The sequence below is a fragment of the Stegodyphus dumicola genome, chromosome 4, assembly GCF_044657685.1.
Source record: "Stegodyphus dumicola isolate Sdum_Otavi_A_Nest chromosome 4, ASM4465768v1".
Taxonomy (NCBI): domain Eukaryota; kingdom Metazoa; phylum Arthropoda; class Arachnida; order Araneae; family Eresidae; genus Stegodyphus; species Stegodyphus dumicola.
The window spans coordinates 158,284,470-158,309,499 of NC_140771.1; the positions used below are offsets into that span (position 1 = coordinate 158,284,470).

General features: G+C 32.4%; 1 protein-coding gene across 9 annotated transcripts in view; it reads right to left on the reverse strand.

The window, feature by feature from the left end:
• LOC118179562 (cytoplasmic dynein 2 light intermediate chain 1) overlaps positions 1–25,030 on the reverse strand; it is a 116,409-nt gene that overhangs the window by 75,010 nt on the left and 16,369 nt on the right. For 5 of the 9 annotated variants that reach the window (XM_085815653.1, XM_085815654.1, XM_085815657.1 and 2 more), the window contains exons 3-6: positions 16,015–16,064; positions 12,857–12,906; positions 12,514–12,618; positions 1,031–1,119 (exon numbers count right to left, since the gene is read on the reverse strand). In XM_085815653.1, the coding sequence (XP_085671779.1) occupies positions 1,031–1,119; positions 12,514–12,618; positions 12,857–12,906; positions 16,015–16,064 (294 nt within the window). The remainder of the gene's footprint in view (positions 1–1,030; positions 1,120–12,513; positions 12,619–12,856; positions 12,907–16,014; positions 16,065–25,030) is intronic. The other 4 variants (XM_085815659.1, XM_085815660.1, XM_085815662.1 and 1 more) reach the window with 1 other exon arrangement.

A 25,030-nucleotide genomic window follows, 5' to 3' on the forward strand; every position in this document is an offset into this window, starting at 1 on the left:
TTGACCTGTACAAAATTCTTTAAACCACCTGAATACAGAGGCATGAGATTGAGTTTCATATCCATATGCTACCTGTAGATGTCAGAGCCATTCTTTGTGATTCAGTCCCATTTTGAAATCATAGAAATCAGTGTGATAATGCTATTTCATCAGTTCAATTTTCCTTTGTTTCAAAATTTATTCTACAATAGATAAATTGCAATTGTTGCTATATATTGTCATTTGCAGACATAAAAAAGATTGTATTTGCGCATCTAACTAATAATTTGCCTTAAATCACATACTGTGTGCCCCTTTTTAGAGTTAATTAGGTAAAGCAGGTAAATATTACTACTACAATACATTGTGAATCATCGCAGGCAGTTAAATACAAAGTTCCCCCCCTTTTTTTGGTTGGTTTAATGCATATTAACAACAGAAAGAAACAATTTCAATAATTAATTTCTGAGAAGCATTTTCTCATGTGAATAAATATTTGGATATACAAATCCTCAACCTAAACCACTGCAAACTAGATGCACAAGAGAACTATAAAGTATTCTTCAGCAAAATTAATTCAACTAACAAGAATAAAACCATACTGTGACTATAAAAATGACTACACTTGTTCAATAAAATTAACCTCCCCCCCCAAAAAAATATTATTATTGTGTTTTTTTTTTTAAAGAAAGGTCTATTATAGCATCTTTCAAATCAATGGAGTTTCTTAGAAAATATATATTTAAGGTTGTTATTTTAACCTAACTTACAGACACAGACTTCTTAATAAAACCTGGTTGATCTAATTTTACGAAAAGCAGCATAATGTTCAGCAGAACTGCTTTCTATATACTGACTACAAATAAAATTAAACCTCATAATATCAAAATTTATTACCCATCACATGTAGCTTTTAAAACAAAATAATACAACCGATTATGACTTTTAAAGCATAAAAATATGAAGAAAATATCTGAAAGTTTCCCAAAAAGTATTATTTTTTCTATTAATAACATATAATTAAGAAAATATGAAAATCTTTGATACTTACTTTAAAGTTTTAGAGCTAATAGGAATTTCAAGAAGATCTGTAAACAGTGTTCCTCCTCCTAATTCCCATATATGGCAAATTTCTTTTCCCTAATAAATTAATAAATAAATAAAAATTTTAACTTGGATAAAGAATAATTGGCCATTCAAGAATACAATATTATGAATGACAAAAGATTTTCTATGGCATGGGTTCTCAACCGGTGGTACACAAGAGAAAAATAGGTGGTACACAAAGAAGCAAAGTATTTTTAACTATTAAATTCAAAAATTAAAATCCAAACCATCCTGATCGAGTTTTTTTCTCTTAACACTCGTAAATTTATGTCATCTGAGCTTTGTTCAAGAATGGTGGTGGTGGTGGTAGTACTTTATAGTGGTGGTACTAAAGATTTTAAATTTTGTTTAGATGGTAAGCATTAGTCAAAAGGTTGAGAACCGCTGTTCTAGCTATAATATTAGCTATAGAAGTTATAGTTCTAGCTATAGAAGTTAGCAGTTGTCAACAAAATGCTATTTTCTGCAATATTGGAGCTATCAACCAAGCAGGATACCTAACCTCATGCTCTCAGGAAAAGCAACTGACATAGCCTCCCCATTCAATTGTAGCTATAATATTAAAGAAGTTAACAGTTACTGACCAAAAGCTATTTTCTACTGGAGCTATCAGTCAAGCACGGTGCCCAATCACAGGCTCTAGTAAAAAGGGAACAATGCCACTGGCTTTTAAAAAACTAGTTTGGTTAAAAGGCATAAATAGCTATAAAGAAAAATTTTGCAAACAGTGTCAGAAAGATTTCTCTGAAAGTAAGAACAATAGTGACAGACATATGTGTTTTTGTATTAAATATCTTTTTGGGGTATACATGCTTGAAGTCTTCATTCGATGTAGAAGTAATGCTTAATGGATTTTTCCCTTTCTGATTAATAATGCTGCCTATTTTGCACTTAGAAATATTAATCCCACTAATTTCACAACATCTCTGAATTATGAGATGGAAATATTTTTCTTCGGAAAGCACAAAAACATATTTTTTTATCGACAGCTTGTTTACATGCCACATTTTGAAAATGACTAAATTTAAATGTAGCAGGCAATACTTCTCAATTTCAGATGCAGTCAAAAGTCGTTAATTCGGACACCCATAATCCAGAATGATCTATAATCCGAACCTCAAAGCTAAAAACTTTTCGCACATGCGCCGCGTTGACACATGCGCATAGGCGTTTACGCGTGCGCATAAGACCTTTTACGACTGCGCATATGTATGTGCGCAAGCGCAGAATACATTTTCGCGTGCGCGTTTTATGTATAACGGACGGTATAAGCTAAAATTATCTAATTATCTATTTCAGTTAATGTTGATGATTACATTGTTCCTTAATCTTTGAACTGGATCCGGCTTATTATTTTTTGCAGACTGTAAGAGCAATTTTATAAAAGTAAACTTGAACTTTCGATTATGTCAAATAGAATTTCCGATTCTGGAGCTCCCAAAGGATCGTACAAAACGAAAGTATGTTTCGATGTCCATCACACAAAAAGTGGAATTACTGCAAAAAATGGATAAAGACATGAAGAATGTGACAGAGAGGTTAGTGAAAACGAAAAAATTTCGATTGACAAGTTAGTCGGTATTCTCGGCACAGCAATTAACGGGACTTGAACAGCGGAACTTTGTAACTGAACAAGAAATTGTCTTTTTATAGAATTAAAGAGAAAGTATTATCACATAAAATGAAGCAACTTAAACAACTTACATTGAAAGAAATGTTTAATAAAGTAAACAAATAAATATTAAGCTTTTTTTTTTTTTTTTTTGGTAAATTTTGATACCTTTTAGATCATAATTGTTCTTCATTTCATAAATTACGGTTTCATATTTTTAATTTTAGAATTTCTGCATGCCATCTTACGAGATTTAAACTGATGATCTATAATCCGGAAAAAAGGATAATCCGGAATCGGTGAAGTCCCGACGAGTACGGATTAATGACTTTTGACTGTAATAACCTTTTGCCAGAAATATTAAAAAGCGAGCAATGCCACTGAATTTTAGAAAACTATTTTGGTTAAAAGCCATAAATAGCTATAGAGAAAAATTTTGCAAACAGTGTCAGAAAGTTTTCTCAGGAGTAGGAAATATAATACAGTCAAAAGTCGTTAATTCGGACACCCATAATCTGGAATGATCTATAATCCGGACCTCAAAGCTACAAACTTTCTGCACGTGCGTCGCATTGACACATGCGCATAGACGTTTATGCATACACATAAGACCTTAACGGGTGCGCATATGCATGTGCGCACACGCATAATAAGTTTACGCATGCGTGTTTAATGTATAATGGACGGTATAAACTAAAATTATCTAATTATCTATTTCAGTTAATGTTGCAGATTGCGTTGTTCTTTAATCTTCAAATTGGATTCGGCTTATTATTTTTTGCAGACTGTTAGAGCAATTTTATAAAAGTAAGCTTGAACTTTCGATTATGTCAAATAGAATTTCCGATACTGGAGCTCCCAAAGGATCTACAAAGTGAAAGTATACTTCGATGTCCATCAAACAAAAAGTGGAATTGCTGCAAAAAATGGATAAAGGCATATCCTTTGTTTTTCTAACCATTCTGAAATCTGTTTATCAATTTCACGCTGCTCTGTGGCCGGGGGGGGGGGGGGAACGCCGCGACACGCAATGAATTGGAAGTTGATCTGTCAGCACTATCCTTATCTTCAGGGCAGATGTTTTTATTTTATTTGGCTTATAATTCCTTACTAAATGTAGTATTTCATCTAGATGTACTCCGTCTTTGATATGATTTAAATCAAATTCCTCGTCATTATAATTTGCTTCCGATAGTGAAGAAAGTGACATAGAGGTTATTGAAAGCGAAAAAATTTCTATTGACAAATTAGTTGGTATTCTCGACACAGCAATTATAGGACTCGAACAGCGGAACTTTGTAACTGAACAAGAAATTATGTCTGTTTATAGAATTAAAGAGAAAGTATTATCACATAAAACGAAGCAACTTAAACAACTTACACTGAAAGAAATGTTTAATAAAGTAAACAAATAAATATTAAGCTTTTTTTTTTTTTGTAAGTTTTGATACCCTTTAGATCATAATTGTTCTTTATTTCATAAATTATAGTTTCATATTTTTAATTTTATAATTTCTGCATGCCATCTTACCAGATTTAAACTGATGATCTATAATCCGGAAAAATTGATAATCCGGAATCGCCGAAGTCCCGACAAGTCCGGATTAACGACTTTTGACTGTAATGACAGACCAATGTTTTTGATATCACATGGCTACAAATAGTACGGATTCTCAGTAAGTAAATGCTCTATCAGTCAAGTTGTACATTAAACACCTACAATACCTGTACTAGGACATTTAAGTATATATGAATGCATCTTGAAATGTATATAATCACTACAGGAAGAAGGAAAGTATAGAAAAGTAATGTAATGTAGAAAATAAGAAAACTATTTTGGAATTACAACTCACATCTTTATTTAACGAACCATAGGAAAGCATGTTCTGAAAGCTTTTCATTTTGCAACTAAAGCAATGATTCAACAGAAATATTTCTTCAGTTACATAAAGGAATTTTTTTTTAAACTTTAATACCTAAATTTATTTATCGTTCATGTAACAGAAGGTCTGCAAACTTTTTTAACAACTAACCCTTTAAAGAGTTTCTGAAACTTTTATCAAACCCCTTCTACTTTATTATCACATAACTATGACAGGATGAGGAAAAGAATTCTAATGTGAAGATGGTGTATAATTCTTTAATTTCCATATATTTAATAAATTTATATTTAATGATATACATTATAATAAAACTTTTATTAAATTAGTAGATGCATTTACATTATCAATGTCAGTTGATACTGCTTCAGTTATCTGCATTATTTAACAAATGGAGCATACAATTGATGAATTTTGAAATAGTTTTCACCAAAAGAATCACAAAATTTAAAAGAGAACTTCACAAACCCCTATTTCTACATCACAAAATTTAAAAATAAGTCAGCTAAAAGTAAAGAGTTGAAATAACAGTTTCTGGAAAAGGCAGGGCACGGAATTTATTATGCTGCTGGCAAAAATTTAGAAAATGTGGTTATGCCCCCTCCCAAAAAATGAAGTTGTAATTTACTGGTGTTTAGTAGTCATGACAGAGAAGACATTTGTAATATCTAATACTGATGATCAGCTATTCTTAAATAAACATATTTCTATTAGGGAGGGGGAAACCTTTTTTAAAAAAAAACCTAATTCTATTTTTCATAGTTGTTCTTTCATTTGCATAACACAAATTCATAAAATACAGGAGTTCCCAGGAGACTGTAATGGAGTACTTACATTTTTTACATTTGCATGCAATACCCATGTTTGCTGTGCTGCACCCATGCACACTCACTATAGTGAGAATATAAAGACTTGAACATTTTGCTGTGAGATTCCACTGCACCTGCACTTCACTGTTCCTGCCTTTTTGTGGGCAGCATTTGGCATCTGCTTATCATCATGTATTTAGTTTTGTATATTACTTTTAAAGTTAATTTTATGTTTTACCAAAGTTTTCAGCCTCTTCATGAAAAAAATTGTAATAATTTCTAACTTCCCTAAGCCTGTGACAATGCCCGAACTAAAGAGATGTTTCGTAATGCTGAATTTTTATCATCATTTTGTGCCTAAGGCTGCAAATACCCAAGTGTCATTTCATTCTCTTTTGAAAAATCCTAACAAAAACAATAAATGTCTTTGGACAGCAGCGGAAACAAGTGCCGCTTTGAAAAATGAAATGTACTTGGTTACCATGTCCCTAATCAGCGGTTGTCATTAATGGGTGATGCCTCTGTGACTATTTGAATCTGTTTTGCATTTGTTATTTGATAAACATCTTCAACCACTAGTTTTTTCCCCCGAAAACTCACTCCAGCTGAAATTAAGTACAGCACATATTATAGAGAATTGCTCACTATCTATTCCATAGCATTTTCAACATAATCTTGAACTTTTTACAATATACACAAATCATTGCCCTCTAATATTTTTTATTTTGAAAAATTCAGATTCTGCATCCCCCAGGCAGATAAGACATATGAATTATATTGCCCAGTTCAATACCAATACACAACACATTTCTAGATCAAAATGTTACTACAAAGGCGAAACCCCCAGCTCCCCCGGCCGATGATTCAGCCACCAAGCTTTTAGAGGCCAGCCCGACAAAACAAAAACAACCTGGAAAAAAAAAATAATAATAAGCAGTTGAACATGTAATAAAATGACACATAAAGAAAAGAAAACAGATACACATCATTCACACATATACTGCAGCCAAGTATCTCTGTGCGTTTGCAAGCCAAATCTATTCAAGTTACATGGGAAAACATTCATGTCCCGTCAACACCTGATTATGATCTATATCAATGTACCACTTTCTTCCTTTATAAATCTGTACAGTACACATACAATTTTTCTTTTTTTCAAAGGAATCCCAACTGCTTTCCCATTTTTCATATATATACTACAGTCAAAAGTCCATAATCCGGACGTCCATAATCCAGAATGATCTATAATCCGGACCTCAAAGCTACAAACTTTCTGTGCATGCATAAATGCATTATGTGTTTAATGTATAACAGACGGTATAAGTTAAGCTAAAATTATCTAATTATCTATTTCAGTTAATGTTGCAGATTACGTTGTTCCTTAATATCCTAATTGGATCCGTCTTATTATTTTTTGCAGACTGTTAGAGCAATTTTATAAAAGTAAGCTTGAACTTTTGATTATGTCAAAAAGAATTACCGATTCTGGAGCTGCCAAAGGATCTACAAAGTGAAAGCATGTTTCGATGTTCATCAAACAAAAAGTGGAATTGCTGCAAAAAATGGATAAAGGCACATCCTTTGTTTCTCTAACCATTCCGAAATCTGTTTATTAATTTCATGCTGCTCTGCTGAAGGGGGGGATCGTCGCGACGCGAATGAACTGGAAGTTGATCTGTCAGCACTATCATCATCTTCAGGGCAGATGTTTTTATTTTATTCGGCTTATAATTCCTCGCTAAATGTAGTGTTTCATCTCAATGTAATCTATCTTTGATGTGATTTAAATCAAATTCCTCGTCATTATAAATATCACGAATACACATCAAATAGTTTTCTGGTTGCAATTTTCTAATTTCGACTATGCATAATTTATGCTTTACGCATGCGCGTGTTGAAAGAAATGTTTAATAAAGTAAACAAATAAATATTAAGCTTTTTTTTTGATAAATTTTGATACCCTTTAGATCATAATTGCTCTTTATTTCATAAATTATCGTTTCATATTTTTAATTTTATAATTTCTGCATGCCATCTTACCAGATTTAAACTGATGATCTATAATCCGGAAAAACCGATAATCTGGAAACACCGAAGTCCTGGCGAGTCCGGATTAAAGACTTTTGACTGTATAGTATAAAATTCTGTTATGTATTAACTGATATTATTTTCAAGCTTAAGTTTTGCTTACTATTTCAGTTTTGATCTGTAATTGGAGCTCTTAATTTTTGCTTTAGTTGTTTAAAGTTAGTACAAGTTTAAACTGTAACTTTTGTAAACTTTAAAATTTAGGTTTGGCTGCTTTATAAAATTTTTCTTTAGTTGAAGTTGTTTAGTTTTTAATTTGAGTTTAGGGACTTAAGTTTACTTGGTTTTTGTACTTTTGTTTTGACCCTTAAGGTTGTTTAACTTTAATTATTTTAAAGTTTTGTTTGCTGCACTTTTAGTGTGTTAATTTTTTTTTTACTTAAGTTAGCTTAATTTTTTTACCCCTCTTTCTATTAAAGTTGTCTAATACATATTTTCTGACTGGCGGTAAAGTAAATCAATAGTAATTGAAATTCAATCTGGTTAATGAGTGGTTATAATTAAAATGCTGCTGAAGAAACAATTTATATAGTGCTGACATTTTTTAATTAATGATATTGTTATGTAATAGTTTATTTTTTAATGTCCCAAATTCATTTGTGCTGACGAAATATTCACTGGTTCTGACTATTTTCACATCACAACCATCAGCTGGAATTCATTCTCAGAATCATTATCAGAGGATTACCACACCCCGAAATTTTTTTGCCCATACGAAAAACCACATGTCGGATGATGTGTTGGATGTATATACCATCTGGAGTTTCACTTAAACAGGAGCCCAGTTGCTGTGACAGGAAAAGGTTCTACAGCGAATTTGTGAAGAGGGGGAAATAATCGTTGGATAGGAAGCTCTACATGGTCGAGTTGAACCTCGATGCGAGGCTAAATGCCCCCCCCCTTGTTTTCGTCTGTGGAGATTATTGACACATTGGTGTGGCCTTGGAGGCCGAATGATTGAACTCGCTAACTGGCTCTTCTGGTAGTCGGGAAAGCCCTTCCCGTGAAGATTTCTCTGTTTGGGTTGCTGGATTTGGCTGGTTGCTGTTCACATTTTCACCAAATTTTCAAAAAAAGGCGCCAGCTATTAAAAGTGGCTGTGCAGGTTTGAGAGGGGGAGATGGAGAAAAGTTCTTCAAAATAAACTCTTTTCTAGACGGAGCTGTAGCGACAAGATGATACCTTCTTCTATCTTCTGCCTGGCAGACCCCCGAGAGCTGCAGGGAAAATAGGACCAACACCATATGCTAAGCCGTGAGGAAATACAAGTCCGGATCCATGATCCACTCAGAAGTGGTCTATGGAAGGTTAGACGTATCGAACCATCCTGACGGAATTGCTGCTTTGGGCGGAAAATCGGAGCCAGACCTCGTCGTTGTTGTTATCCTTGGTTGATTATTTTGTTTCACTAACTTCTATCTTTTCTTTTCAACAGATATGCTGCAAGCCTAGTAAAGATGCCTAAGTCCTACTACATATGTATTTACAAGATTTTGTGTGAATAGTTCCATACTTTTCTTAAAGTTGTGGGACCCCCTATGACCTTGTTTTTTTTTAAGGTATGTTTTATATTTTTGTGTTCTTCAGCTATGGTTATTAACCAGCCACCTCTTAATAATTGTAACGGAAATAGTGAGTATCATGACTCCATCAGAAATGTAACCAAATATCCTTTTCACCAAAAATAAACGTTAGTTTGATTTTACTTACCTTGTTGTAATTATTGTAATTAATTCTTTTACACTGAACCTTAGTCATAGGATGGGTTTTTTGCATCACAACACAACTTTAAGAAATTTCGAATAGTTTTATTGTTTATGTTTCACTATGATAATTCCTCGTATTGTTATATAATGTGATTGACACAGTAATTGGTTCAAAATGTCTTCTGCTGTTGCACATAACCATACTTTTACCTACTACAAATTTGGTATGAACATTGATTATGAAATTACACAGAAATGATGTTAAGTAGTAAATAAAACATTCAAAATATATTATGTTATATTGTTCTTTATTGTTCAATAGAATAATACGGTAACAATTCCAGTAGTCTTTCTTCTAGAGCCTTGTAGTTTAATTTCTTTACAGTTGCCAAGTGTGGCTTCTTTTGCCAGAGCGCCAGCACTGTCATTGACATGGAAATCTACATGTGCCTTAATCCAATGTATCTTAATATTATACTTCGTACGTAGGTTTCTATATTTCATTTTAATATTCACAATAAGTTTATAATCAAACCCAAGTGCAGAAAGTGATTGAAAGGCTGACAGGGCATCAGAAAATATGTGAACACATTGACCACCAGATAATTTATTTTCGATTCATGTCAAAGCCTCTAGTATTGCATATAATTCAGCCAGTATTTGTGAAATTTAATAAGAATTTTTTGTGGTCAGTCTCAATTTCATACTAATACACCACGAATGCGCAACCAACATTTCCTCCTAGGCCCGAACTTTCAGTATAAATATCATATTCATATATAGTACATATTAATCGATCATAATTTAGATCAAATTTATCTGCAGGCTGAATCAATTCAAGGCATTCTTCAAAGGCATCACTTTTTAATTCTATATTACAGATTTCCAATGATGTAATATATTTGTTTTTCATTAAAAATTTGTTATAGAAAAAGCCATATTGATATGAGAGGGAGGGACATACCAGCAAGCATACAAGCCACCTCCGTTGAAACGGTGTGAAAGGCAGTATTTGATTCTCTCCATGGACTTTCTTATCCAGGTATACGATCGACAAAAAGACTCATTTTCTCTCTTGTTTTGTATGGCCTTCTGCGACAAAGGCTCATGTTGCTTGGACTCGTGCTCACATCGACTGCCAGAGGTCAAAAGTCATATGGCATGCTCACAGTCCACTGCAGTCTTTTGTCGTACCCAGTTAATGTTTTGAAACAAGAACATGTGCATTTGGATGTAGTCGGACCCTTGCCATTTTCGGAAGGATACTCCTATCTTTTCACCCTTTTTGACCAATTTTCCCAATAGCCGGAAGCAATAGCTGGAACTGTTGCTCAAGCGTTTTTTTACTCATTGGATTGCTAGGTTTAGAGTTCCCGCTATCATAAGTACTGATCAAGGCTGACAGTTTGAGTGATGCATATTCACTACTCTCAATAAAATTCTTGGTGTTTACTGAATTCGTACTTCTCCACATCACCCTGCAGCTAGCAGATAAATTGAGAGATTCCATTGTTCAATAAAACAAGAGTTAATGTGTCATAACAATGTCCAATGGACAATGAGCCTTCCAGTTGTACTTATCAATCTTTGAGCTACATACAAAAAAGATCTGGGAGGAATATGCTTGGAAATGGTTTATGGAAAGACTACTCGTCTCCCTTCAGAATTTTTGCAAGCCACCCAAGTTTCTAATTTTTCTGATGCAATCTTGTTTTTACAGAAGTTGTGTTAGGCAATGAGAGAGATAGCACATGTACCTACATCTGCCCATGTTAATAAGTATTTCATGGACACAGCTTTAGAACCGTGCACTCACCTATTTGTGAGACACGATGCAGTAAAAACACCAGTGACTCGCATGTATGATTTACCATTTAAAGTAATAAAAAGAACTAATAAAAGTTTTGCCCTTCTAATTTGAAGAATAGAATCTGTGATCAGCACTGATCGCTTGAAACTAGCGTTTTTAGTTTCAGATACTGTGGCATCAGTTCATATTCCTGAGGAGACTCCTACAGTAAATATACCTCCAATGCAGATTGTTCGCTCCATCAGAAGAGTCTCAAGTTACCTATGTACCTCTGACCCTTTGTGCCTTTGGCACGTGTGTGTATGGGGGGTACCGTGGCAGACTATTTGCATTTTTATCATTTGCATGCAGTATCCATGTTTGCTGTGCTGTACCCATGCGCACTCACTATAATACTAATATAAAGAATTTAACTTTTCGCTGAGAGATTTTTTTGCACCTGTACTTCCCTGTTCCTCTTTGTTTAGTGGTCGACATTTGGCGTCGGCTTATCACCTCGTATTTTACTTTTTAATTTTAAATAAATTTTTTATTTTAATTTTAAATTTTATGTTTTATCAAAGTTTTTTGGCCTTCCTTAAATGAACCTTCTGACAAGTTTGAAGTGTGCTGGCATAAACCATCGCCACAAGACTAACTACCATGCTATATGGACCCTGTTGACCAAAAGACACTGTTGGTAAAGAAGATAACACCCTAAATAAAGCACCTCATATCCATGGTTTTTGAGCATTCCATCTTCCACCAGTCACTGTATTACATTTTGGAGAACAAGGCTCAAGTTCACTATCTGCCTTCAACATCCATATCAGAACTTGAGCATGTTATGACGGAAAAATAATATGGGATCTAATTACCTACTACCCATGATTTATATTTGTCCATTAAAGGAATTCAAGCAGTCATGAATGAAAAAATCACCATCAGTAATGGAATTCATTCCTAGTCCAAGTGTTTTCATACTTTTTCTGTAAATTCTGTATGTCCCAAAGATAAGTTATCAAATTATGGAACGTGTCCCTTTGACTTTTACGGTCTGAAACAAAGTAATACTAGTAATTTCTAATACTCAGTTAAATAGCCAGCATTAGAGAAATGCTATTTCTTTCATGTAAATATAATGAAATTAATTGAATTTTCTTTTTTTTTTTTTTTTAAATCCTTAATGAGATTTTGTTACAATACTACTAAAAATCATTTTAATGTGCTATGTAACATTTATATCATATTTATATTACATAGAATGACAAACTAAATATATATATATATATATATATATAGCTTTCTAATAAAACTTTTAGGCAGTGGAGGGATACTACATTCCTCTTTTATATTTAATACAATGCAATAATATACTTAAAAAGGTTACATTTCCAAATAAATATTTTGGGAGACTATAAAGACTATATTGTGGCATAAAGCTGTGCCTGCATACAGTGAACACTACCAAAAATTTCTAATACTCTGTTAATATATTAGACTTACTGTTTTAAAATAAGTATAAATCATTTAAGACACTTACTGTTTCAATACCTTTATTCCTACGACCAAATAAATATTCCAAAGCCAAAGTATTTTTAGGAGTTTCCGTTCTTTCCAAAAATTTGTAGCATACTGTCGTTTTCCCCTTTATAAAAAATAAAGAATAGTCTCAATTTTATAACACAAAATTAAGGTACTGCAACTAATTTACATACATAAATGAGATACTGTTAAACATATTTTATTCTAAAAATACATTATAAGTAATTTGGAAATTTTACTAAAATGTTGAGCATATATTTTACAATTTAGTTGGATTAAAGAAAAATTAAGTAATGATAGTATTTGATAAAATAAAGCATTACACAGTAAATAATACTCACTCCCTTTTTACTACCCACAAGTAAGAGAACAGATTCAGATGTTTCCCGCTCTAGAAATCAAAAATAAATATTAATCAATCAAACAATAATAAATCCTCAGTTTTCCAGTATAAGTATTATTTATTTATTACAATTATCTTTATTATATACAGAAAAAAGGTATGTAAATTCCAGAATGATTAAAAACTTCGACTGGCATCACTAAAATTAAGCTATGTGCATTTTGAGAGAAAATACTCTACACTTTCTTATGGAAACATTGATATGAGTCTTTCTTTGTCAAGAAGCACAAATATTTTACATTGTAAGTGATGTGTTAATACCTCCCTTAAAAGGTAATTTTTACATAAAAACAATATTAGTCTAAATTTTGCCTTAAACTGACATGCTTCTTTTCTATGTATTGATACTGATATCCTCTGCTCTTAGAAATATCGAATAAACAGACAAATCTTTAACATTCGAATATAATTAGAGCACTGCAAAATTTTAAGCATAATATTTGATATATATCTAGGTAAGAAATAATTTCTCATGGATTTTGCAATTATAATTCAAAGAAATAAATATTCCTAGAGATGTGCATGCAAGATAATTAACTTACATGCAAAAACAAACCTATAAGAAAAAAGTTAAAGAAGATGTATCTAAGATAGAATGTATTATGAATAACAAAACTTTTGCTGACTTTTATTAAACTTTTGTCAACGAATGGTATTGGCATGGACTTCTGATGTAAAAAGGATGACAGACGGACCAAAATTAAATTGAAAAAAATGGTCAAACAGAAGAAACACGAAGCTGGAAAACATGACTGAAGCAAATCAAGGAAATAGCATCAAACAGCAAGCAATGAAAGATGAGACTGAAGACTTTGTATACCAGGTTGATTTATCCCACCCCACGAAATATTCTTAATAAACTTTAAAAAAAAGTCTCCTTATCATAATGTTAATAAAAAAAGGGGCTGAAGACTCCATTATTTTTTAAAAATCTATAATATGATCAATATTATATTTAACCTGATTACATTGTATTTTAATGATTTATATCTTTAATTTTGTCTTTTAATTATGGTTTTATTATTAAATAGATTCAAAGAATTTTAATATTCTACACAACTAAGAATTTCCATTTAATTTTTTTCACTGGTTCACAGATTCTAAATTCGACAAATAAATTTAAATGATGGAAATACTTTCAATATGAAAATTAAAATAATAATATATATTTGTTAGAACAGGCTTCATACCAAAAATTATTCAATATTTTTTGCAAAAGAATTTGAAAGGAATTTCATAGATATAGGTATTTTATTATTCTTATTAGTCAGTTAAAATATTTAGCTGAGCAGTTCACTAACCGTTTTAGCTGAAGATCTACTATGAATAACTATGGTAAAAGTTAATAATAAACAGAAAGTATCTATGCCAAGTTCTTTTAACCAAAAAAGAAATAGAAAAATCTAGGAAATCAAACTTATGTTAGCTATAGTTTGGGAACAGAAGTTGTAATTAAGACATTACACAGACTGACTGTTTTAGTATTTATTGAATTGAAATCTTTTTATCATCATTTTTATTGTTGTGATTTTCCTTGCTTTTATTTATATTAAATCTTAATATAGAGTTATTCATAATTCCATAAAGTGTTTTAAGTATTCATACTAAGCAAACTATGAAAGTTATGCATTTTTTTTAATTACTTGACCTTTTTTTCAAACCTTTTTTTGTTATACTTCACAGATCTTCAGTGTGTCCAACTTTGTTTATGTGCTGGACATATACGCAATATATCCTTTCATCCCACATGAGTGCCAGCGTATCAGGATCAACTGGATCCACAGCATCAAAGATAAAATTTTGAAGATTCTAGAGACTAGCAGAGGCACTAAGACCATTGAGAAATCTCCAAAGGAGAAAGGAGTATGGGATTACAATGACAGTGTGGCCATTATATTAACATATTGTCTCCACAACTTATGCATCCTATCATTCTCAGCAAAATTTACTTTTACAGAAATTTTGGAATTAATTACTTTTACAAAATTAAGATAGTTTTACAGAATTTTGGCATGTTTTGACTATAATCACAGATACAGTTTTGATAATTTTTGTATTAATCTTTCAACAAGCACCTTATTGAAAGAAATAAGAACCATGGTGTTCATTCATTTGTGGCATCAATAGTGGCGAAAGTGAGCATAACTGGCACACGGGGCCAAAATACCTTTTTGGCGCCTCCCCCCCAAAAAAAAACACAGTGATATGATGAAAATCTTGTTTGGAGACCATTTGGCGGCGGGCATCATACACCCCTTTGCCCCTCCCCCTAGTTACGCTACTGGGCATCAAGTCGGCTTTCCATTATATCCAAGAAAATCCTCCAGATGAAGCATAAATGTCTGTCACATTAACGAAGGTAGACACATTGAACATTTGTGGAGGGGGCAGTCCTTAATCAGTTTATTTTAATGTAACAAAATCATAATTGTTATTATTACTTTTTTGGTTATGAAATTTTTAATGTTTCACTGACTTTTTCAATTGAAAACAATTCAGAATTTTGTTATGCTAGCTATGTTACTTCAGTATTAATTAGAATGTTTATAAATCTCAAATATATCAAATTTTGAAACTGAAATACTTAAATTCAAATTTTAACTTATGTTCATCTGAAATTCATATTATTTAAAACGTTTCAATATTTAATTTAAAAGAAACTAAAAACACAATAACATTTTGAACAAATTATTAATCAGTTCAATATAAACATGTCCTGAATGTATCATTAAGCAGGTCTTAATTGTATGCCCAACATATTTATTAATACAATATCAGATATGTTTCGAAGATTTTTATAAGTCTGCAGCTAATATTTAAATAACTTTGCAGTAGTCATTAGGAATTTGAGAGATACAAGACTATATGGTATTGTAAGAAAGCAGTAGAAAAATATTTTAATAACTTATAATATCATTTTATGCAACATTTCATACTAACCTTATAATACATAAATATATGTTAATACTTTTAATAACAAAATGTAGAAACACATAATTAGGAGTAAATTAAAAATCGTGTTCAGAATTAATCTTGCAGTAATACTGTAATTGAGAAAAAATACTCATGCTGGATATACTGGAAAATCTCATTTACCATATTCACTTTCTTTAACTTGTTCAATTGCAATATCCCATAAATTTTTCCTGGAAAAAAGTGCAATAATGTGTTTTACATCTAAATATCTATATTATGGATCAATTAATTAATAATTTTAAATATGGAGCAATATTAGAAAATATTTTAAACTTTCAAATAGTTATTCACTCTTTAAAAGAAAACACCTTATTAGTAATATAAATATTATTTTGATCATGGGATATTTTACAGTAACTTAACAGTCAATAAAAAATATTCAAAAAGAGCACAAGCATGAAATAGCTATTATTATTAACAATCATAAATACAATATTTTAAAGTGAAAGAAATTAATGGGATTTCTTTTAGCATCCGAAGCAAGAAGCATGTTTTGGTAAAATTTTTAACAACTTTATCCATCATTGATTTAAATCATGTCATATAATGCAAAAAGAAACAAAAATAATTTATGAAGACATGTTTTTGATTGATTATGGGCTGATACATTTTGAATGGTATTTTATAAACTGAAAGTATAATGTAGAGCCAAAATTCAGTTACTGATACAGCTGCTTCGAACACAAAACATAAATACACATCACATATCTTAAGAACTTATACAATGATTACTGTTGTGCAAAATTCTGTAAAACATGCAGAAAGCACGACCCAAAAAACAATACATGTAGCTTGATGTCCTTAATGAGATGCATCAGGTCAAACTTTTAAACAAACTTTGGCATTAGGATGGCAAAGTTATAAAAGCATCATTAGAATGAATGAAGGAGAGCTAAAATCTTTACAGGAAATGGTGATTCATTCAGAGAAAAAATATATTTTTTCGAGATGTTTTGGTAGCAAAATTAAAACTGTAGATATCATAAGGGTTTCTGACAACTAGAATTTCCTGTACTTTTCAATTATGCACCTGCCAAAGATTTTGGTGAGTGGTGGGGTTTTTATTGTAAACAATTTCTAGTGTGTGTGTGTATGTGTATGCATTTAAATATTTTCTAGTGTATGTAAGCAAACATACACAATAAAAAAAAGGTTTACAATTAAACACACACATCACAAAGACTCTATCATTGTTTCTTGATATGTATTTGGCTTCTCTTTCACAAGAATTAATAATGTGGCAGGCATATAACAGAAAAGTACAAAAATTTCTACAGTTCTGTGCAATATTTATTTTGAGTGCTGAAATGCACCACAAGCATTTTTTTTTTTTTTTTTTTTTTTTTTCTGCAAGTCTGTGAGGCTGTCTTCTCATAATTGAAAGGTTTTATAAAGTTAAGAAAGACACTTTAATATAAATACTATTTATAAATTTAAATACATAGAGTAAATGATAATTTCTTGAATGAATATTGTTATATAAATATATACACATATTTTTAAATATGTGTGCATTTGTAACAAATAACTTCACTTTATATAATTGTTGATAACTCTTTTACTTTAAAGCAGTGATTATTAAATCTTGGATTACAAACCATTACTTGTTATCAATAGCATTTTTGGTAGCTTGGGTAAAATTTCGTCTTTTAAAGGCATATTAAAAATGAAACGAGTAAGCTCATATAATGCAACAATTACAAATTCCTAATTCTATAAAAACGTAATTAAAAAAAAAGGTCATCTTAAATTCACTTAAGAAAACTACCAAACAGTTTGGATACTTAAAGAATTGAAAGACTATCTAGTTACATCATAAAAAATTTTGAAGACAACAGCTTTTAATCAGAAATGGAATTTGAGTGCAACTTGTCATCACAGCTTACAGAGTCAGCTATACAATCTCTTTAAACAGAAAAGTATCCAATTTTATTTTAAATAGCACTGTTGTGTTATAATTACTTTTATTACTTTAGATGTGATAATATGAAACTGTTCTTAAGCAAATATACAAAGAGAGTGTAATAGAAGCATTTTGATGATATTCGAAAGGTAGAAGTCTACTTGTAGAGACATTAGGTTATTTTGAGGCCGGAGAAATGAAAAATTAACAACTCCTTCGCCAGAAATCGAACCATGGACCTCTTAAATACCAGCTCAGTGTGCTGACCACTACACCACGAAGGCACGCTAGGAAGGTGAGAGAAATACCTTACATACTAATTAAAAAACTGAAAAAAAAAATGAATGCTATGCCTCCTTCCAACTACATTTTCAATTTATACTATTTTAGTTGTGTAGTTAATAAATGATTGAATCATGGATTTATGTGTTAATAAAATACTGTCATCATATATTTTTATATGTTAAAGTCCTAATTAATAATAATATACAAATCATGATAACATAGCTAAAAAATAATAAAAATATGAACTAGCTTTGTATGCACTGAGCTGAGTAACCACAGCTTCAAAAAGTAACCACAGCTTCAAAAAGATATTGTTCTAAATGTAAATAACACTGCTTATTATGAAGGTTTAAAATGTATGAAACAAGTTAAAAATTACATCTAAAATTAAATAAAATTCATATATAGGGTCAGAAAATATAGGAATTAAACTAAAATTAAAAGTATATTTGAAATTATGAAAGCTAAACAAATTAAAGTAGCTATAAATTTAATTAAAGTCATGTACATAGTGTGAATATATAGCAAATTAGTTAAAATTCAGAATATGTTGGAAATTAAAAACGTTAAAAATAGAAAAGAAGTTAAAATTTACACCTAAAATTAAATAAAAGTCACGTATATGATGTGAAAATATAGGAATTATGTTAAAATTAGGACTATATTGGAAATTATGAAGGTTAAAATGTATGAGAGAAATCAAGTAAAAATCATGTATATAGCATGAAAATATAAATTGGTTAAAAATTAAAGTATATTAAATATAGTGAAGGTTAAAATGTACAAAACAAGCTAGAAATGTTATACCTAAAATTAAATACAAGTCATCTATATGATCAGAAACTATAAGAAATAAGTTAAAATACAGAATATGTTGAAGATCACTAACGCTAAAAGGAACGAAAAAAGTAAAAAATTACATCTAACATTAATAATATAACAAACAAAAATGTGTGTTTTAGTAATTACACACGTAAAATATAACAAATAAGTTAAAAGTATGGCTAACAAGTATGAAAAAACTCTGGGGTAAAATGAATTTAATAATAAAAATGAGTAATGTAATTAAGATTAAGGAAAGTTTATCTGAGTTTATGAAAAGAAGATTTAAGAAATAAGGTAAAATTCTGAGTGTATAAGGTCGCTCAATCATTAAATTCGAAAATAATCGTCGTTAAGGGTACCTAGGAAATAATCATCATATGCGTAGTAAAACAGTTGGAATACAAAGAAAAACACAAAGGCTAAAAATTTATTAACGAAGGAAATAACCTCCGGTATAAATCAATAAAATATAATTGTGATGACATGTAGCAGTTTTGTACATATTCAGTCAAAGGATAAATACAAGTAAGAAAATAATTATCTTCCAAAGAGGTTATAGTACTATACTGTGAAGGAAACATTTTATTGTATAGTAATTTCTGTTTAAAGAAAATCAAACACGTACTCGATATATGTTTTTAAGAACTCAATATAAGTAAGTAAGTTCACAAGTTACCACATGGTTATAAATGCCTAAATTATCAAATTACGAAATAGTAGTACTCAATATTATTTGTATTTTAATAAGCTTTTTATTTGGTTTAAAATTTAACTTTATTGTCTTTATGAAACCCATCATATGTAGCAATATAGACATTCAACCTTAGGCTACATGCAAGTAAGAAAATGATTAATTTCCAAAGAAGTTATACTGTTAAGGAAATATTTTATTATTACTAATATCTGTTTCAGGAAAACAACTGTATCCACTTAAAACACCTACTTGATATATGTTTTTAAGAATTCATTACAGATAAGCAAGTTTATAAATTCTCATATAATTAATAAATGTCTAAATCACCAGATTAAAAAAAAAAAAAAAAAAAAAAAATCCTAAGCACACATCTTTTTTCTGTGACATAGCAGCTACCCTACTCCCATCCACCTCCCGATAAGGCTCCCTATCCCCATTTTCAGATAAGCCTCCCTCCCACGGCTGACCATTCCTTCTCGGGAGTTCCCTCTCAGCTCTTAAGCTCCCGAGCCAGAACTATCATAAAGCCCCTACTATCGATGGAAGAAATCCCAACATGTAGATTTCGTAGCACTGACCTCATTTTTATACAAAGCGAATCTAATATGAATGTGTTGCTTTAAAGAGTCATAAGGTTTTTATGAAGCAAGAGACATGAAAAATCAGCAATGCTCTTGCTGGGACTCGAACCTGGACCTCTCAAATACCAGCCGAGTGTGCTCCCGCGTTACACCATGAAAGCCTGCAGAAAGGAGGGAGAAAATACCTCTTCCATTACCATTATGTAAATATTTGACTAATGACACAATTTACAACTAAGTGCGTGTGAGCTCATGAATCAAAAGTATTAAATAATACATGTTGATTCTTAGAAATTATAAGTAGAAAAGGATGTCCAAAAAAGTAATCAAATTTCGAGTTATTTTGAAAATATTTTCTACAACGATATACTGGGTGGTTCAAAACTATATGTCAAAAATGTAATGGTAGGTAGAGGGGACCTAAATAAGCAGATTTCTTAAAGGAATGTGTGTGCGGTAATCCCGTGTTCAGCCAGTAGAAAGCACTGATGAGTGCAACGTGTAAAAGCTAGCCCTGCTAGCGAATGAGTGCATCAAATAAAAGCTAGCGTGGACAGTGGATGAGTGCGGCTAACTGGATTCTTCATTTCCCCCACAGATCTTGAGCACTGTGCATCGTTACACCAATGCGGAGCTTACCGACATACATTTCATGTATGGGGGTGCACAAGGAGATGAATTAGCTACTCAAAGAATGTACAGGGAGGGATTCCCAGAGAGTTAAGCACGGGTGGATCGTCTTGTGCATCCAGGTGTTATACTGGCATGGGAAGAATCTAAAAATTCCTGCAGTGGAAGAAATACTAAACACAGTAAGGGATAATCCTTCGCCAAGCTTGAGAGCTGTAGGAAGTGCACTGGGTGTGACCCATACAGCTGTTTTGAGGACTTTACTTATAGGAGGACTTACTTACATAAAGACGGGACACATCCGTATCATTTACAGAGTGCAAGCGATGACTCAAAAATTTTTTCTGCTGCAGATGCTTTATTCACTGATGAGGCTACCTTTATGTGGTCGTGTATGTTTAACATTCATCATTCTCACCTGTGTGCTCATGATAACCCACATGGCACAATAACACATGCCTACCAAGAAAGGTTTTCCATTAATGTTTGCACAGGCATTGCGCACGATAACTTAACATGACCGTATATTCTACCCAGTCATTTAACTGGCCACATGTACAGCATCTTCCTACAGGACGTCTTACCTGAACGTTTCGTCGATGTTCCTCGAGCTGTTTATGGATGAATGTGGTTCCAGCATGGTGGAGACCCAGCTCACTTCAGCTGGAATATCAGGAATCACCTGGACATGTCTACAGTCAGAACTGGATAGGACGGGGCGGACCAGTTCCCTGGCCACCGCGTTGTCCTGATTTAACCTGCTTAGATTTCTTCTTTTGGGGTCATATTAAAAAGCTCGTGTACGTGGTCACATCTGCAGAAAATCTTGTTGCCCACTTGTCTGTTGCTGCTGAACATATGCTCTACATGCTTGACGTCTTTTCTAATGTATGCCGATCCGTGCACTGCCATCGCTGTTGGTGGCCGCTCTTTTGAGCACCTATTGTAAAATGTTAGTACTTTTTTCCTTTTTTCTTTACTTATCATTTCAGTTTCCTGTGATTCATACTGCTTTACGTGCTAGCGCTTTAATGTGGCATTACCGCACATGTATTTCTATTCAAAATCTTCTTATTGAGGTTCCCTCTACCTGCCTTTACATTTTTGACATATAGTTTTGAACCATCCTATATGCTAGGTAGAGCCATCTCATGAATGTAGTTCATTATTAATAAATCATCATTTTGAGGAAGTGGATTAAAATTTAACGTTTCTTTTTCATCGATACCATTCTGCCGTTCAACTAATGTCATGTGATGATTATATAGTATTTAGTCAGAGGACATTAAAACAATTTATTAGACCAAGCTGTTTAGACCTTCCGGTAGATATATAGAGATATTAGGTATTTTTTGAAAGGCAGGAGAGATGAAAAATGAACATTACCCTTGCCGGGACTCGAACCACTAATCTCTCAAATACGCTCCAAGTGTGCTGACCACTACAACACGAAGGCATGCTAAGAAAGCAGGAGAAATACATTATAGATATTAATAGAATGTCATTAAACTTGGGCAGGAGAATAGATCACTAGAACAAAAAGAGAAGAAAAAAAGCAATGGAAAAGTCTTACTGGTAAAAAAATATTATGGATACATCCCTAAGAATAATTATAACTATCTCTATGGTCTCTCATTCTTCATAATGTTCAACACTATAATTTTTTTAATATAAATGATGAACAGCGTAAGAGACAAATAATAATGTTACGAAATGTACAGGAGCGGTAAGATGGCTTCCCCACAAAGCAGGTTTAGGGTTGCCATAAAATAACAAGGAAGATAGGGTTGTCACATTTGTAGAGAAATCGCCCATTTGGTGATATTTGGTTACAAAACTGGCAATATGCCATGGACAGAAGGAGAACCTTCTGGAACAAATTCTTACCGGTTTTAGCCTAGAATGTTCTCGAACACAAACCAAAAGCTATATAAACCCTGCTGCTCTGCAGTCACTTAGTATTGAGTGTGTGCCTCATCTAGCAAGCTGATAGTCAAGTCATTGAGTGTGCGCCTTGAGAGTGCGAGATAGTTAGTCTCGAGTTAGCAGTCCGTGCGAAGTCGATCGAGTTGACAGCTGGGCAGCGAGTGCCAAGTGGGTCATCGAGTGCATCGAAGATTCTCTTAGTGTATCGCGATTAGTGCATCATCGAGAGAGTGTGTTAAGCTCCGAGAACGACTGAACCGAAGAGTCGGGAGCTGTGCTCTGTGTGTCATCGAGTGCGTCGCGAGTTTTAGCGTGGAGAGTCTCGAGAGTACGTGGAGTTCTGAGAACGACCAAACAAAGTCGAGAGCTGCACTCTGATGCTTTGCAGTGAAGCTGTCTCCATTGTTATACCCTGATAGCATGAAGGCTGTGTCGCTGATTGTGTCAGCGTGTGTATAGTAGTTCTTCGAAGACTGTTAAACGTGATTTTGGAGCTGTCCTGATTAATATTGGCTAAATAAAGTGTGTTTTGATATTCCATCAAGTGCTGTCGTCATTATTCACTCCAAATCTACGAACCCCGTGCGAACGTGAAGGAAGAAAATAACATAACAACTGGTGTCAGAGAAAAAAATGTAACAACTGGTGTCTGAGAAAAAAACGTAACAACTGGTGTCAGAAGTGGGATTTGCGAATGAATGTCAGTGACCCGCCTGCAGAGGAAAGCCATGGCGGAGGAAACAAAGACTTTGATGGACTTCTTCGCTAAGATCAAAGCCGCACTGAAAGAGATGAAAGCGGGACTGAAAGATAAATAGCCCGGCGAGAAGAAATAAATGTCGGCCAGGAAAAGGTGCGACAGCAACTCCGACAGGTGAAAGGGGAACTTACAGAAGAAACTGGAGCCATAAAAGATGATGTGGCAATGAGAGAGTGGCATCAGAAGAATCAAAGGATGAAGAAATGAAGGAAGTGGCTAATGAACTGCCTGAGAAAGATCAAGAAACGGTGGATGAAACATCCAACAGGATTAAAGGAAAACAACGAAAACATGAAGAAATAAAAGACGGAAAAGAAGCTTTTGATTCACAAGTGCCTGAAGTGGAAGAAAGTGAAAATGTGACTGTTAAGTTTGTCAAAACTGATTGTGAAGTTACGATGTCACAGACAGTAAGTGTTGAACCATTTGAAAGTGCATGTGATGTAGAGATGAGAGCTGCTGAAGTGCAGCTTAAGCAGTGCACTCCAGTATTGCAAGAAAAATGCAACAATAATTTTAAAAAGCATTCTTAAATATTTGATTACTTGTATAGGACGACTGTATAAATTAATTTATAGTGTAATTCTATTTTTTTCTTTTTAAATTTTAGGTAAGTCATAAATGTTTTTTTAAAGACATTCTGCTGCAACAGTAGTGATATTTTTAACCCTTAGAATAATTCGTAAAATAGTTTCAAGTTCCCCCCCCCTCTTCACCCGTAATTTATTGTATTTCATAGATTTTATGCTCTTTTCTTCCTTTTTATTTTGTTTTGCAAATACTGCTTTATTTTACAATCCAGCAAAGAATAAATGCATCGGTGATATTTTGTCAATAAGCACTGCTTGTTTCATGTCTTTGAGTCCCATCGCATTTGTGCTTTTTCATACTTTATGTTTTGAAAATGTGTATGTTAGAGCATTTCATGCTCTCTTTACGATGATCATGAAATTAGTTCAATTAATAATCTTACCAATATAATATTTAGCAATCATACGTATAATTTACAATTCTGATTTTCCAAGATATCACAAAGCCCACGAGATTTTGCAAGAGAATATATGATTTACTTTGCAGCTTAGTCACACTTGATCAAACAAATTATAGGCTTGTAAACAATTGTTGAAGAGTAATTTAGTCACGTAATTTTTTTTTAATATTAATATGCAAAATGTAGTGTTGATGCTAAATAACGCATAAATTTTAGACTTGATTTTATTTTAATTATGTAAATAAAGAAGTTTTGACTTAATATACATTTACCTTTTTTTATCTCATGAATTTTGCGGGTGAAAAGTTTTACATTAAACTGGAAATAATGTTTATGTATTCTGAAGTAAAGATTTACATTTATTCATTTAATGATTTATGTGTATTGAAAATTGTTTTTTCATTTTATGGAAAATTTATGCAGCAAAAGTGAATTTAGAAATTTCTGCATTGGTTACAATTTTTACCCTTCGGCAGAGATTGGTATACTATAAGCAAAACACATTTTGTCGAATGTCGAATTACAGCATTGGCGTAGAACA